Here is a 15137-nt window from a genome sequence, read left to right as displayed (position 1 = left end):
TATTTCTGCTGTAAAGTTGGACATTTTAACATGGAGGTCTATGATTGACTCGCTTTGGAGCCTCAAGTGGTCGTTCAACGAACTGCAGTTTTTGGCAGACTTGGGTCAAACCACTAAACCAATCAGAACAGGCAGAATTTAAATGACACTGGCGAGATGTGCAGAGACGTTAAGAAAACCACATGACGTCGTTCTGACAGCAGATGCACAGATCAGATATGAGTCACATATACAAATCTAATCTGAGTCAGTTGGATTTGGGCGACTTCAGCACGTCATGTGAATTCAGTCGTAAAGAATTAAACAGTGAAACCTGCAGCTGATCATCAGTCAGCCTTCAGATTCTTACTTGGTCAGCTGAGGCTGCAGGACGTCCAGGATTCCTCCCAGAATTCCTCTGCTCTTCCCTCCTTCTTCCTCCTCTTCCTCCCCCGACCTCCCGTCCCCCATCAGGAGGTGGGCGGAGTCTCTCCAGCTCCCCGCCTTCAGCAGCGCCTTCTGCAGACTCTTTGCTGCCTCTCTGGAGGAAGAACTGGTCCAGACCTGATCCTGCATGCACACACACACACACACACACACACACACACACACACACACACACACACACACACACTCAGTCATCTTCTAATGGTCAGTATGAACAGCAGGTTTAATGTTCATTTGAAGAGCAGGAAACCGTCTGATTGGCTGTTTCAGAGACGCTCAGCTCTGACTCACCTGGAAATGTGTGACAGTGAACACGCAGATCTGTGGAGCCACAGCAAGCAGCAGGGCGGTCTGACCTCCTCTGGCCCCGCCCTCTCCCTCCCAGTTTCCCAGAGTTCTTAGCAGCGCTCTGAGGGCGGAGCTCACCGGGACGGCTCGGGGGGGGACGCTCCGGTACTCAGCGGCCGGCAGTGAGCCGCAGTCGTCTTCACACAGCGGCAGAGCGGCGCAGCCAATCAGTGCACCGACCACAGAGATGTACGCCGCCTGAAGCTCCGCCCTCCCTGCCGCCTCCTGTTCTGCTCCGTGATTGGCTGAGGCAGGGGAGAACAGCCAGTGAGGATCTGCACTTTGGAAGAGCTGCTCCACACGACCAATCAGGGAGGATTTATCAGTTGCACCAATCAGCTGCTGCTGCAGCCGAGACAGGAGCTCTGTGATTGGAGGGAGAGAAGGAGAGGGGAGGAGCTTCTCTGCTGAGGAGGAGGAGGAGAGATGAAGGTCATGAAGTAAAGATGAAAGTTCCATATTGAACTGGAGGAGAGAAGAAGAAGAAGGAGAGAAATGAGGAAGAAGAGAAAGATGAAGTTAATCATCAGTGTGATCTCATTGTTAAAACTGAAATTAAAAGTAATGATGATTAATTTATTAATTAATCGATTAGTTGTTTGGTCCATAAAATGTGGATCAATGTTTCCTAAAACTTCTTCAGTTTACTGTCAAAGAGACTCAAGAAACCAGAAAATATTCACATTTAACAGAATCAGAGAATTTGGACTTTTCTTTTCTTCAAAAATGACTCAAAACGATTAATTGATTATCAAAACAGTTGCAGATTGTTTTTCTGTCGACGGACTAGTTGATGAGTCGTTGCAGGCAGTGATCAGTGATCAATAATCTGACTGATTGAATATTAAAGGAGCAGTTTGTAGGATTTAGTGCCATCTAGTGGTGAGGTTACTCTTCCTCCTCCTCCTCCTCCTCAGGCTCGGGTTGAGCTGACGGAGGTCGTTATGAACACGTCTGTATGAATATTTCGTCTTGTTGATATGTTGAAACTCTCCCGGGTCACCGCGCTGCTGAGCAGGCCGCCATTTAACCTGCCACCAATCCTACAGCGTCCAGCCAGACTCCACTAACCAACCCCGACATACGACCACACACTGCACGAGAAAATCACCGTGGACCCTCTCTAGAGCCAGCGTTTGGTTTGTCCTCTCTGGGCTACTGTAGGAAGTCGACCCGTCCCGCTGTAGACATAAAGGCTCATTCTGAGGAAACTAAATGCTACAGACTGCACCTTTAAGAGTTAAACTATTTAAACTGGCTGGATAATAAGATGAGACGTTATTGATCCCAGAGGAGAGATGTGTATGTTGCAGCAGGAAACAGACAAGAACTGGCAGGAATAATACAAACAACATAACAATATAAACAATATAATACAAACAAAATACAATGAAATAATAAACAGAATTCAGTCTATATACTTTATAAACATATAAACAAATGTTACAATAGTTTGGCTGCTTCATTTATCTGAACTGTATGTTGAGTTTGAGACATTAAACATGTTTCTGTCTGTCATTATCAATGATTATTATTGATATTATATCAATTATACAACATAAATTACTAATATTCATCATTTCAGCGTCAGTTTGTTCATAAAAACGTGTGAAAGTTCAATCTGACCTGAAATCAGTCGCTTTGCTTTATAATAATCATTTAAAAAGTCTCTTCAGCTTCGCTGCACGTCGACTGAAAGCTCCGGACTGTTTACCGGGACGGACGGTGTCACCTGAAAATACGTTCGGTCAGATACAAGCTCCGAATGAAACGTTCCCGCCCTCCGATATGACACAACCAAAACCAAAATATAAGTTAAAACAAACCGTAATCTTTTTATCTCATAAAACACATAAAACTCTCCTGCTTCAGAAAAACGCGACATTTGTAAATAAAGATAAAAGAAAGAAGGTGAAATAGTTTCTACATTTGTTGTTTACCCTCATAAATAAAATTAATAGATAAAATAATAATAAATATATAATATACATTACATAGAACAGTTATAATATTTTATAATGATATAAAATAAAAGGAACCATTGTTGTGTTTTTTTATATTTTTTAATTGTTTCAATAAAGAAAAAAAAACATAAAAAATAATTAAACAAAAATAAATAAATAAATACCAGAAGCCTTTTTTCAAATAAAACTGTAGTTTCTATTTGTTCATTTTTATATTTTAGTTCTTATTTTTACATATTTTATTAGAAGGAAACCATCACAAACAGCAGAGAACATGTTCATACATGTAGAGCAGATCAGAGAATCTGTCTGATATCAGACTGTGAGCGTGACAAACATCAGAGAGACTGTTGGACTCAGCTTATGGCTCCAAGAAGCTTTTATAAGTCTGGAGATGTTACATCATGTGTCTAATAAACTTCATTCATCTACGGGGGCGCTACTGAGCCCGTATCAGATATCAGGTTACGCCATTTCTGATGCAGGTGAAAGGTTTTGTGAGTTTTTGAGATTCCCTAGAACCTCAAAAATGTGATCCATTGAGGAGGAGGAGGAAGAGGAGGAGGAAGAGGAGAAAAAGAAGAAGAAGGAAAAGGAGAAGGAGAAGGAAAAGGAGAAGAAGAAGAAGGAGAAGGAGAAGAAGGAGAAGGAGAAGGAGAAGGAGGAGAAGGAGAAGGAGGAGAAGGAGAAGGAGGAGAAGAAGAAGAAGAAGAAGGAGAAGGAGAAGAAGGAGAAGAAGAAGAAGGAGAAGAAGGAGAAGAAGAAGAAGAAGGAGAAGGAAAAGAAGAAGAAGGAGAAGAAGGAGAAGAAGAAGAAGGAGTAGAAGGAGAAGAAGAAGAAGAAGGAGAAGAAGAAGAAGAAGAAGAAGGAGAAGAAGGAGAAGGAGGAGAAGGAGAAGGAGGAGAAGAAGAAGAAGGAGAAGGAGAAGAAGGAGAAGAAGAAGAAGGAGAAGAAGGAGAAGAAGAAGAAGGAGAAGGAGAAGAAGAAGAAGAAGGAGAAGAAGAAGAAGAAGAAGAAGAAGGAGAAGAAGGAGAAGAAGAAGAAGGAGTAGAAGGAGAAGAAGAAGAAGAAGGAGAAGAAGAAGGAGAAGAAGGAGAAGAAGAAGAAGGAGAAGAAGGAGAAGAAGAAGAAGAAGGAGAAGAAGAAGAAGAAGAAGGAGGAGAAGAAGGAGAAGGAGAAGAAGGAGAAGGAGAAGGAGAAGAAGGAGAAGAAGAAGAAGGAGAAGAAGGAGAAGAAGAAGAAGAAGGAAAAGGAGGAATGCTTGGGCCCTAATAACATGCTTCCATTCTGAGGAGGCTAGTCGGGTCGGGTCATGAAGGAAGTGCTGAGTGTGTGTTTGTGTTCATCTTTGTCCTAAAAATGATACCAAATGACCTGCGTGAGCTGCTCAGGAGGTGAAAGGTCAGAGAGTAGAGGTCAGACTCGTTAGCAAACAAATTAGCAATGCTAACGTTAGCAGCTGTGGAAACTAACAAGCAATCGTTACTATAGTTCAAAAAAGCAAACAGTCAATTATCTTTATTACGTTAGATACAACAAAACTGCAAAGCTGATTCTGAAGTTGTGTTTTTCATCCGTTACCATGACAGCCAGTGGACTGTCAAGCTGGAATAAGGTTTCAGTCAGAGAGGAAGACCAGAAAACCTGGATGTATTTTACTAACGTTCTTGGCAAAGACGACGGATTAGATGCATCACAGCGAGGAGAGAAGTAACGTTACATCAGGTAACACACAACGGTTTGTTTTGACAACTTGTAAATTAACATGAACTCGTTAAAAGCAATCAGCTGTGAAATCAGTGCTGATCAGGTTTGTGTCTCCCGGCTGGTTTCAGGTTTCTCAGTTCTGCATGGGTCCGATTCTCAATAGACGGGTCTGGTTTGGTTCTAAGACATTTCTGGGTCTTTATGGGTTTGGGCCTGAATGTTTGGACCCGTGAAGACGTCTAGCTTGAAGCACACCTGTCTGCAGACGAGAGAAGTAACAGCAGCGTTACTGGTGCTCATTGATGGGATTAATAATCACTGAGAGCAGGAGAATGATCCAAGTCCAGGTAGGTTTATCTCAGTGGGTTGAGAGACATTAAAGAACACACCGATGCGTGTCGGTGTGCGTCTTCTTCAGGGTGTGGAGACACAAAGACACTGAGTTCACACCTGTCTGCAACTGGTCATCAAGCAGTAGTGAGTATTCTGTCCACCAGTGGGCGCCATTTACACGACATGAGAGAATTAACAACACTATAAGTCTCTGGTTTGTTTCAGTACATGACGATGAATCAACAAGGCAGAGAACATTTCTGATGAAGAAATCTTATTGTTTCAAAGAGGATCGTCATAACGGAGCCAGTTATCCTGTTGACATGGAAACACAGAGAACTAAACTAAACTGCGACGAGGATGGGATTCGAACCCACGCGTGCAGAGCACAATGGATTAGCAGTCCATCGCCTTAACCACTCGGCCACCTCGTCTGTTGTACTTGGTATTTCACAATAAAAGTCTGATGGAGAATACCGACCCAGTATGGACCTTTAGTTAGATGAGTTTGCTGGTAGTTTAATGAAAGTGAGGATCAGAGGAGATGCTGGATGTTCTGGCTTGTGCCTCAGAGTTTGTCTGCAGTTCAGAAACATGAATCCACTTCCTAAAATAGAAGCGTAGGGGGGGAGGGAGGGAAATGAAAAGCTACACCATGCACCCATCCCTGCAGGGGAATTAGCTCAAATGGTAGAGCGCTCGCTTAGCATGCGAGAGGTAGTGGGATCGATGCCCGCATTCTCCAGAGGACCTTCAACCCTTTTCTGCTCTCCTGACAGGTTTCCATCATGCTGGTTTAAGGTAAAGTCTAGCTAATTTAAGTGAGAGATTCGTTCCATCACTGTGGTTTATATGATCACCGGCTTGGTAACCATGGTAACTTATTCAGCAGAACTAGCTGCTCCGTAGCAGGATAACTGTCAAGCTTATAATTCAGCTGTGTGTCAAAGAACGTCTGACGGATGGAAACAGACGCCTCCATCAAGTGTCTTTTCACACTCGCATCACTTGTTCAGAAACATAAAACAGAAGAACTGTTCAGTTAATCTCACAGGGTCACTTCTGTGTTGGAGTGAAGCCTTTTATTTAAAAGCTTAGCATTTATCATTTATAAAAGTGTGCCAACGGATGGAACCGTCAACCTTCTAGTAATAAGTTGCTCTTCTAACCTTTAAACCATCACTGCCCACCTACAGGTAGAGATCAGTTGTCTCCTTCACCTTGTTAATTGCAGAAGTTTTACCCTTTTTGGTGAAAACTCTTTTATATTCTTCATATAGTTTCATCAGCAGGTTTGTTCTGCTGCTGAGAAGAACACCGCTCTAGTTTTCTCTTCTTTTTACGCCACTTGTCAACAATCGACTGTTCTGGGCTGCTCATGTCCTCCATGCACACTGCCGGCTTATTTCAGCCTGGTTAGAGTCAACGTTGACTAGTCACAGCTGAGCTTGTTTGGCACGTTGTTGCCATATAAAGACGTTTTTTGCTGTATGTAAGTTGCTTGTATCTCGCAAAAGTTACTGTTTGTTTTGTAGACAGTAACAGAGAGAAACTCTTGGAGCTGCTGTGAATGACTAGCGGTGGCCCAGCCGGCTAGCGAGTTAGCGCTTAGCTGGCCAGCTACAGCAGCTCACCAACCAGCCCCGTGAATGTCACTACGCCACCAAGTTTTCGGCTCCACCTAACAGCCCCTGCAGCCAGGCCTCTCTGCGATGGACAGTCGGGTCTCCCGGGACCTCTTTCCTTCTCCCGCTCTCTCTCCCTCTTCCACTCGGGACTTTGTGCCCTTTGGATGCCTCATCCAGACCTTTCTGATTACGACTGTCTTACCCACGTTCAGATGCAAAACCGCTTCTCCACGTTAGCTAGACTTTCCCTACGTAAGTAGAAGAAATGCCTAAAAGCCTTTTGGAGAATGCGGGCGTCGATCCCGCTACCTCTCACATGCGAAGCGAGCGCTCTACCATTTGAGCTAATTCCCCTACCAAGAAAGGGAAGCTATCTAGTTCCGTGCTGCACTTCCCTTCCTTCCTCCCCTGTGGAGGATCCGTGATACTGGAGGGGGAAAAAAACCTATCTTTATTTGGTGTCTCCACTTAGGAAAGACACCCATGAAACCCTCCAGACCTTCCAGGTCTGTGTGAAGACCTCCCAATCAATTGCGCTCTTCACGCCTCTGTTCCAACGCCATCCTCGTCAGCTCATGTTCAATTCAATCTTCTGTCTTTACACGACTACAAGTTACCAAGAAAAGCCACATTTCACCACTGCAGGGGGGAGTGATTAAAAGTGAAGAGAGTGCTTTTTAGACGACAGGGGAATTAGCTCAAATGGTAGAGCGCTCGCTTAGCATGCGAGAGGTAGCGGGATCGACGCCCGCATTCTCCACAAGCCTTTCCCGCTGTCTCCGCGTAATGGTGCCTGGGACTTTCTCGTGCACTACAGCAAACAACCCCATCTGTGCGGTTAATTCAGAGGTGAGATAGAGAGAGTCCTCTTACATGTAAGGTCAGCACTCTGCTGGCATGTCTTTTCTTCCCGCGCGTCATTTCTTTCAACCTCCTCCTCCAGTCTTAACTTCTGCATAAAGTTGAATTTTTCTCAACTTCCCTTTGAGCAGCAGTGGCAGTTTTTGAGAGTCCACGTCATACTGAAAGGCGTCCTGTTGTGTCTCCAGTGTTGGAGTCTGCATGTGTGAACGGGCTGTTAGACTGTCAGCTATGATTCAATCCTTCCCAAAAGGCTCCTCAACTATTCACACCTTCAGTCCCGTGACTCTGACCGCTCTCACGACCGCCACGTTACCCGACGTCAATGCGTTTCACAGATTGTCCATACAACGCCACGGCTGTATGGATTGTATGTATTGAAACCCCGTCAACAGACGAGGTGGCCGAGTGGTTAAGGCGATGGACTGCTAATCCATTGTGCTCTGCACGCGTGGGTTCGAATCCCATCCTCGTCGAGTCAGCTTGACTTTAGTCTGCTGCGTTTACATGTCGTGGAGCTAACCGGCTCCATGACTAAGGCCTCCATGCGGCAGCATTTAAGGCAGTGAATTCAACTCATCTAATCACAGGGTCCGGTCAAGGAGGGGAAATCAATCCGCACACCAGCGACCAATCGCAAGCCCTCTTGCAAGCGCTCCCTATGATACTTGGGTGGGGGGCGGGGGGAACAGAGAGTCCAAAACAGAGGCAGCTATCCTAGCCTGTTGGATGCCTTGCACCGCTGGCGTTTCAAATCAAAGCTGCTGCACAACAGAGAGCTGCTTTGCACTCAGTTATGAGAGGAGGCCACGATACTGCTACCTCTTTGAATGAGCCGTGTATAAATGTCAAGACGAGGAAACGGAACAGCGGAGAGAAAACAGAGAGAAACTCTGGGAGCTGCTGTGAATGACTAGCGGTGGCCCAGCCGGCTAGCGAGTTAGCGCTTAGCTGGCCAGCTACAGCAGCTCACCAACCAGCCCCGTGAATGTCACTACGCCACCAAGTTTTCGGCTCCACCTAACAGCCCCTGCAGCCAGGCCTCTCTGCGATGGACAGTGGGGTCTCCCGGGACCTCTTTCCTTCTCCCGCTCTCTCTCCCTCTTCCACTCGGGACTTTGTGCCCTTTGGATGCCTCATCCAGACCTTTCTGATTACGACTGTCTTACCCACGTTCAGATGCAAAACCGCTTCTCCACGTTAGCTAGACTTTCCCTACGTAAGTAGAAGAAATGCCTAAAAGCCTTTTGGAGAATGCGGGCGTCGATCCCGCTACCTCTCACATGCGAAGCGAGCGCTCTACCATTTGAGCTAATTCCCCTACCAAGAAAGGGAAGCTATCTAGTTCCGTGCTGCACTTCCCTTCCTTCCTCCCCTGTGGAGGATTCGTGATACTGGAGGGGGAAAAAAACCTATCTTTATTTGGTGTCTCCACTTAGGAAAGACACCCATGAAACCCTCCAGACCTTCCAGGTCTGTGTGAAGACCTCCCAATCAATTGCGCTCTTCACGCCTCTGTTCCAACGCCATCCTCGTCAGCTCATGTTCAATTCAATCTTCTGTCTTTACACGACTACAAGTTACCAAGAAAAGCCACATTTCACCACTGCAGGGGGGAGTGATTAAAAGTGAAGAGAGTGCTTTTTAGACGACAGGGGAATTAGCTCAAATGGTAGAGCGCTCGCTTAGCATGCGAGAGGTAGCGGGATCGACGCCTGCATTCTCCACAAGCCTTTCCCGCTGTCTCCGCGTAATGGTGCCTGGGACTTTCTCGTGCACTACAGCAAACAACCCCATCTGTGCGGTTAATTCAGAGGTGAGATAGAGAGAGTCCTCTTACATGTAAGGTCAGCACTCTGCTGGCATGTCTTTTCTTCCCGCGCATCATTTCTTTCAACCTCCTCCTCCAGTCTTAACTTCTGCATAAAGTTGAATTTTTCTCAACTTCCCTTTGAGCAGCAGTGGCAGTTTTTGAGAGTCCACGTCATACTGAAAGGCGTCCTGTTGTGTCTCCAGTGTTGGAGTCTGCATGTGTGAACGGGCTGTTAGACTGTCAGCTATGATTCAATCCTTCCCAAAAGGCTCCTCAACTATTCACACCTTCAGTCCCGTGACTCTGACCGCTCTCACGACCGCCACGTTACCCGACGTCAATGCGTTTCACAGATTGTCCATACAACGCCACGGCTGTATGGACATTGAAACCCCGTCAACAGACGAGGTGGCCGAGTGGTTAAGGCGATGGACTGCTAATCCATTGTGCTCTGCACGCGTGGGTTCGAATCCCATCCTCGTCGAGTCAGCTTGACTTTAGTCTGCTGCGTTTACATGTCGTGGAGCTAACCGGCTCCATGACTAAGGCCTCCATGCGGCAGCATTTAAGGCAGTGAATTCAACTCATCTAATCACAGGGTCCGGTCAAGGAGGGGAAATCAATCCGCACACCAGCGACCAATCGCAAGCCCTCTTGCAAGCGCTCCCTATGATACTTGGGTGGGGGGCGGGGGGAACAGAGAGTCCAAAACGGAGGCAGCTATCCTAGCCTGTTGGATGCCTTGCACCGCTGGCGTTTCAAATCAAAGCTGCTGCACAACAGAGAGCTGCTTTGCACTCAGTTATGAGAGGAGGCCACGATATTGCTACCTCTTTGAATGAGCCGTGTATAAATGTCAAGACAAGGAAACGGAACAGCGGAGAGAAAACAGAGAGAAACTCTGGGAGCTGCTGTGAATGACTCGCGAGCCGGCTAGCGAGTTAGCGCTTAGCTGGCCAGCTACAGCAGCTCACCAACCAGCCCCGTGAATGTCACTACGCCACCAAGTTTTCGGCTCCACCTAACAGCCCCTGCAGCCAGGCCTCTCTGCGATGGACAGTCGGGTCTCCCGGGACCTCTTTCCTTCTCCCGCTCTCTCTCCCTCTTCCACTCGGGACTTTGTGCCCTTTGGATGCCTCATCCAGACCTTTCTGATTACGACTGTCTTACCCACGTTCAGATGCAAAACCGCTTCTCCACGTTAGCTAGACTTTCCCTACGTAAGTAGAAGAAATGCCTAAGAGCCTTTTGGAGAATGCGGGCGTCGATCCCGCTACCTCTCACATGCGAAGCGAGCGCTCTACCATTTGAGCTAATTCCCCTACCAAGAAAGGGAAGCTATCTAGTTCCGTGCTGCACTTCCCTTCCTTCCTCCCCTGTGGAGGATTCGTGATACTGGAGGGGGAAAAAAACCTATCTTTATTTGGTGTCTCCACTTAGGAAAGACACCCATGAAACCCTCCAGACCTTCCAGGTCTGTGTGAAGACCTCCCAATCAATTGCGCTCTTCACGCCTCTGTTCCAACGCCATCCTCGTCAGCTCATGTTCAATTCAATCTTCTGTCTTTACACGACTACAAGTTAACAAGAAAAGCCACATTTCACCACTGCAGGGGGGAGTGATTAAAAGTGAAGAGAGTGCTTTTTAGACGACAGGGGAATTAGCTCAAATGGTAGAGCGCTCGCTTAGCATGCGAGAGGTAGCGGGATAGACGCCCGCATTCTCCACAAGCCTTTCCCGCTGTCTCCGCGTAATGGTGCCTGGGACTTTCTCGTGCACTACAGCAAACAACCCCATCTGTGCGGTTAATTCAGAGGTGAGATAGAGAGAGTCCTCTTACATGTAAGGTCAGCACTCTGCTGGCATGTCCTTTCTTCCCGCGCATCATTTCTTTCAACCTCCTCCTCCAGTCTTAACTTCTGCATAAAGTTGAATTTTTCTCAACTTCCCTTTGAGCAGCAGTGGCAGTTTTTGAGAGTCCACGTCATACTGAAAGGCGTCCTGTTGTGTCTCCAGTGTTGGAGTCTGCATGTGTGAACGGGCTGTTAGACTGTCAGCTATGATTCAATCCTTCCCAAAAGGCTCCTCAACTATTCACACCTTCAGTCCCGTGACTCTGACCGCTCTCACGACCGCCACGTTAGCCGACGTCAATGCGTTTCACAGATTGTCCATACAACGCCACGGCTGTATGGACATTGAAACCCCGTCAACAGACGAGGTGGCCGAGTGGTTAAGGCGATGGACTGCTAATCCATTGTGCTCTGCACGCGTGGGTTCGAATCCCATCCTCGTCGAGTCAGCTTGACTTTAGTCTGCTGCGTTTACATGTCGTGGAGCTAACCGGCTCCATGACTAAGGCCTCCATGCGGCAGCATTTAAGGCAGTGAATTCAACTCATCTAATCACAGGGTCCGGTCAAGGAGGGGAAATCAATCCGCACACCAGCGACCAATCGCAAGCCCTCTTGCAAGCGCTCCCTATGATACTTGGGTGGGGGGCGGGGGGAACAGAGAGTCCAAAACGGAGGCAGCTATCCTAGCCTGTTGGATGCCTTGCACCGCTGGCGTTTCAAATCAAAGCTGCTGCACAACAGAGAGCTGCTTTGCACTCAGTTATGAGAGGAGGCCACGATACTGCTACCTCTTTGAATGAGCCGTGTATAAATGTCAAGACGAGGAAACGGAACAGCGGAGAGAAAACAGAGAGAAACTCTGGGAGCTGCTGTGAATGACTAGCGGTGGCCCAGCCGGCTAGCGAGTTAGCGCTTAGCTGGCCAGCTACAGCAGCTCACCAACCAGCCCCGTGAATGTCACTACGCCACCAAGTTTTCGGCTCCACCTAACAGCCCCTGCAGCCAGGCCTCTCTGCGATGGACAGTCGGGTCTCCCGGGACCTCTTTCCTTCTCCCGCTCTCTCTCCCTCTTCCACTCGGGACTTTGTGCCCTTTGGATGCCTCATCCACCCTTTCTGATTACGACTGTCTTACCCACGTTCAGATGCAAAACCGCTTCTCCACGTTAGCTAGACTTTCCCTACGTAAGTAGAAGAAATGCCTAAAAGCCTTTTGGAGAATGCGGGCGTCGATCCCGCTACCTCTCACATGCGAAGCGAGCGCTCTACCATTTGAGCTAATTCCCCTACCAAGAAAGGGAAGCTATCTAGTTCCGTGCTGCACTTCCCTTCCTTCCTCCCCTGTGGAGGATTCGTGATACTGGAGGGGGAAAAAAACCTATCTTTATTTGGTGTCTCCACTTAGGAAAGACACCCATGAAACCCTCCAGACCTTCCAGGTCTGTGTGAAGACCTCCCAATCAATTGCGCTCTTCACGCCTCTGTTCCAACGCCATCCTCGTCAGCTCATGTTCAATTCAATCTTCTGTCTTTACACGACTACAAGTTAACAAGAAAAGCCACATTTCACCACTGCAGGGGGGAGTGATTAAAAGTGAAGAGAGTGCTTTTTAGACGACAGGGGAATTAGCTCAAATGGTAGAGCGCTCGCTTAGCATGCGAGAGGTAGCGGGATCGACGCCCGCATTCTCCACAAGCCTTTCCCGCTGTCTCTGCGTAATGGTGCCTGGGACTTTCTCGTGCACTACAGTAAACAACCCCATCTGTGCGGTTAATTCAGAGGTGAGATAGAGAGAGTCCTCTTACATGTAAGGTCAGCACTCTGCTGGCATGTCCTTTCTTCCCGCGCATCATTTCTTTCAACCTCCTCCTCCAGTCTTAACTTCTGCATAAAGTTGAATTTTTCTCAACTTCCCTTTGAGCAGCAGTGGCAGTTTTTGAGAGTCCACGTCATACTGAAAGGCGTCCTGTTGTGTCTCCAGTGTTGGAGTCTGCATGTGTGAACGGGCTGTTAGACTGTCAGCTATGATTCAATCCTTCCCAAAAGGCTCCTCAACTATTCACACCTTCAGTCCCGTGACTCTGACCGCTCTCACGACCGCCACGTTACCCGACGTCAATGCGTTTCACAGATTGTCCATACAACGCCACGGCTGTATGGACATTGAAACCCCGTCAACAGACGAGGTGGCGGAGTGGTTAAGGCGATGGACTGCTAATCCATTGTGCTCTGCACGCGTGGGTTCGAATCCCATCCTCGTCGAGTCAGCTTGACTTTAGTCTGCTGCGTTTACATGTCGTGGAGCTAACCGGCTCCATGACTAAGGCCTCCATGCGGCAGCATTTAAGGCAGTGAATTCAACTCATCTAATCACAGGGTCCGGTCAAGGAGGGGAAATCAATCCGCACACCAGCGACCAATCGCAAGCCCTCTTGCAAGCGCTCCCTATGATACTTGGGTGGGGGGCGGGGGGAACAGAGAGTCCAAAACGGAGGCAGCTATCCTAGCCTGTTGGATGCCTTGCACCGCTTGCGTTTCAAATCAAAGCTGCTGCACAACAGAGAGCTGCTTTGCACTCAGTTATGAGAGGAGGCCACGATACTGCTACCTCTTTGAATGAGCCGTGTATAAATGTCAAGACAAGGAAACGGAACAGCGGAGAGAAAACAGAGAGAAACTCTGGGAGCTGCTGTGAATGACTAGCGAGCCGGCTAGCGAGTTAGCGCTTAGCTGGCCAGCTACAGCAGCTCACCAACCAGCCCCGTGAATGTCACTACGCCACCAAGTTTTCGGCTCCACCTAACAGCCCCTGCAGCCAGGCCTCTCTGCGATGGACAGTCGGGTCTCCCGGGACCTCTTTCCTTCTCCCGCTCTCTCTCCCTCTTCCACTCGGGACTTTGTGCCCTTTGGATGCCTCATCCAGACCTTTCTGATTACGACTGTCTTACCCACGTTCAGATGCAAAACCGCTTCTCCACGTTAGCTAGACTTTCCCTACGTAAGTAGAAGAAATGCCTAAAAGCCTTTTGGAGAATGCGGGCGTCGATCCCGCTACCTCTCACATGCGAAGCGAGCGCTCTACCATTTGAGCTAATTCCCCTACCAAGAAAGGGAAGCTATCTAGTTCCGTGCTGCACTTCCCTTCCTTCCTCCCCTGTGGAGGATTCGTGATACTGGAGGGGGAAAAAAACCTATCTTTATTTGGTGTCTCCACTTAGGAAAGACACCCATGAAACCCTCCAGACCTTCCAGGTCTGTGTGAAGACCTCCCAATCAATTGCGCTCTTCACGCCTCTGTTCCAACGCCATCCTCGTCAGCTCATGTTCAATTCAATCTTCTGTCTTTACACGACTACAAGTTAACAAGAAAAGCCACATTTCACCACTGCAGGGGGGAGTGATTAAAAGTGAAGAGAGTGCTTTTTAGACGACAGGGGAATTAGCTCAAATGGTAGAGCGCTCGCTTAGCATGCGAGAGGTAGCGGGATCGACGCCCGCATTCTCCACAAGCCTTTCCCGCTGTCTCCGCGTAATGGTGCCTGGGACTTTCTCGTGCACTACAGCAAACAACCCCATCTGTGCGGTTAATTCAGAGGTGAGATAGAGAGAGTCCTCTTACATGTAAGGTCAGCACTCTGCTGGCATGTCCTTTCTTCCCGCGCATCATTTCTTTCAACCTCCTCCTCCAGTCTTAACTTCTGCATAAAGTTGAATTTTTCTCAACTTCCCTTTGAGCAGCAGTGGCAGTTTTTGAGAGTCCACGTCATACTGAAAGGCGTCCTGTTGTGTCTCCAGTGTTGGAGTCTGCATGTGTGAACGGGCTGTTAGACTGTCAGCTATGATTCAATCCTTCCCAAAAGGCTCCTCAACTATTCACACCTTCAGTCCCGTGACTCTGACCGCTCTCGCGACCGCCACGTTACCCGACGTCAATGCGTTTCACAGATTGTCCATACAACGCCACGGCTGTATGGACATTGAAATCCTGTCAACAGACGAGGTGGCCGAGTGGTTAAGGCGATGGACTGCTAATCCATTGTGCTCTGGGTTCGAATCCCATCCTCGTCGAGTCAGCTTGACTTTAGTCTGCTGCGTTTACATGTCGTGGAGCTAACCGGCTCCATGACTAAGGCCTCCATGCGGCAGCATTTAAGGCAGTGAATTCAACTCATCTAATCACAGGGTCCGGTCAAGGAGGGGA

At 48.0% G+C, this 15137-nt stretch overlaps 1 protein-coding gene and 10 non-coding genes across 11 annotated transcripts in view; 9 read left to right on the top strand and 2 right to left on the bottom strand.

The window, feature by feature from the left end:
- Nucleotides 1-2609, bottom strand: part of tti2 (TELO2 interacting protein 2) — a 9394-nt gene extending 6785 nt beyond the window's left edge. Inside the window, exons 1-3 of the mRNA XM_042420239.1 lie at nucleotides 2401-2609; nucleotides 718-1239; nucleotides 350-549 (exon numbers count right to left, since the gene is read on the bottom strand). Of these exons, the coding sequence (XP_042276173.1) occupies nucleotides 350-549; nucleotides 718-1233 (716 nt within the window). The 5' untranslated portion in view covers nucleotides 1234-1239; nucleotides 2401-2609. The remainder of the gene's footprint in view (nucleotides 1-349; nucleotides 550-717; nucleotides 1240-2400) is intronic.
- A 2521-nt stretch (nucleotides 2610-5130) lies between these two features.
- trnas-gcu lies at nucleotides 5131-5212 on the bottom strand. Its single transcript has one exon. It is a non-coding gene; the product is annotated as a tRNA-Ser (tRNA).
- A 238-nt stretch (nucleotides 5213-5450) lies between these two features.
- trnaa-agc lies at nucleotides 5451-5523 on the top strand. Its single transcript has one exon. It is a non-coding gene; the product is annotated as a tRNA-Ala (tRNA).
- A 1570-nt stretch (nucleotides 5524-7093) lies between these two features.
- On the top strand, nucleotides 7094-7166 carry trnaa-agc. Its single transcript has one exon. It is a non-coding gene; the product is annotated as a tRNA-Ala (tRNA).
- A 495-nt stretch (nucleotides 7167-7661) lies between these two features.
- trnas-gcu lies at nucleotides 7662-7743 on the top strand. The gene has a single exon. It is a non-coding gene; the product is annotated as a tRNA-Ser (tRNA).
- Nucleotides 7744-9482: 1739 nt separating this feature from the next.
- Nucleotides 9483-9564, top strand: trnas-gcu. The gene has a single exon. It is a non-coding gene; the product is annotated as a tRNA-Ser (tRNA).
- A 1732-nt stretch (nucleotides 9565-11296) lies between these two features.
- On the top strand, nucleotides 11297-11378 carry trnas-gcu. The gene has a single exon. It is a non-coding gene; the product is annotated as a tRNA-Ser (tRNA).
- A 1177-nt stretch (nucleotides 11379-12555) lies between these two features.
- Nucleotides 12556-12628, top strand: trnaa-agc. The gene has a single exon. It is a non-coding gene; the product is annotated as a tRNA-Ala (tRNA).
- Nucleotides 12629-13116: 488 nt separating this feature from the next.
- trnas-gcu lies at nucleotides 13117-13198 on the top strand. The gene has a single exon. It is a non-coding gene; the product is annotated as a tRNA-Ser (tRNA).
- Nucleotides 13199-14369: 1171 nt separating this feature from the next.
- trnaa-agc lies at nucleotides 14370-14442 on the top strand. Its single transcript has one exon. It is a non-coding gene; the product is annotated as a tRNA-Ala (tRNA).
- A 488-nt stretch (nucleotides 14443-14930) lies between these two features.
- trnas-gcu lies at nucleotides 14931-15004 on the top strand. Its single transcript has one exon. It is a non-coding gene; the product is annotated as a tRNA-Ser (tRNA).
- The last annotated feature ends 133 nt before the right edge of the window (nucleotides 15005-15137 follow it).

The sequence above is a fragment of the Thunnus maccoyii genome, chromosome 9, assembly GCF_910596095.1.
Source record: "Thunnus maccoyii chromosome 9, fThuMac1.1, whole genome shotgun sequence".
In the NCBI taxonomy this organism is placed as follows: domain Eukaryota; kingdom Metazoa; phylum Chordata; class Actinopteri; order Scombriformes; family Scombridae; genus Thunnus; species Thunnus maccoyii.
This window is presented reverse-complemented; position numbering and strand designations above follow the sequence as displayed.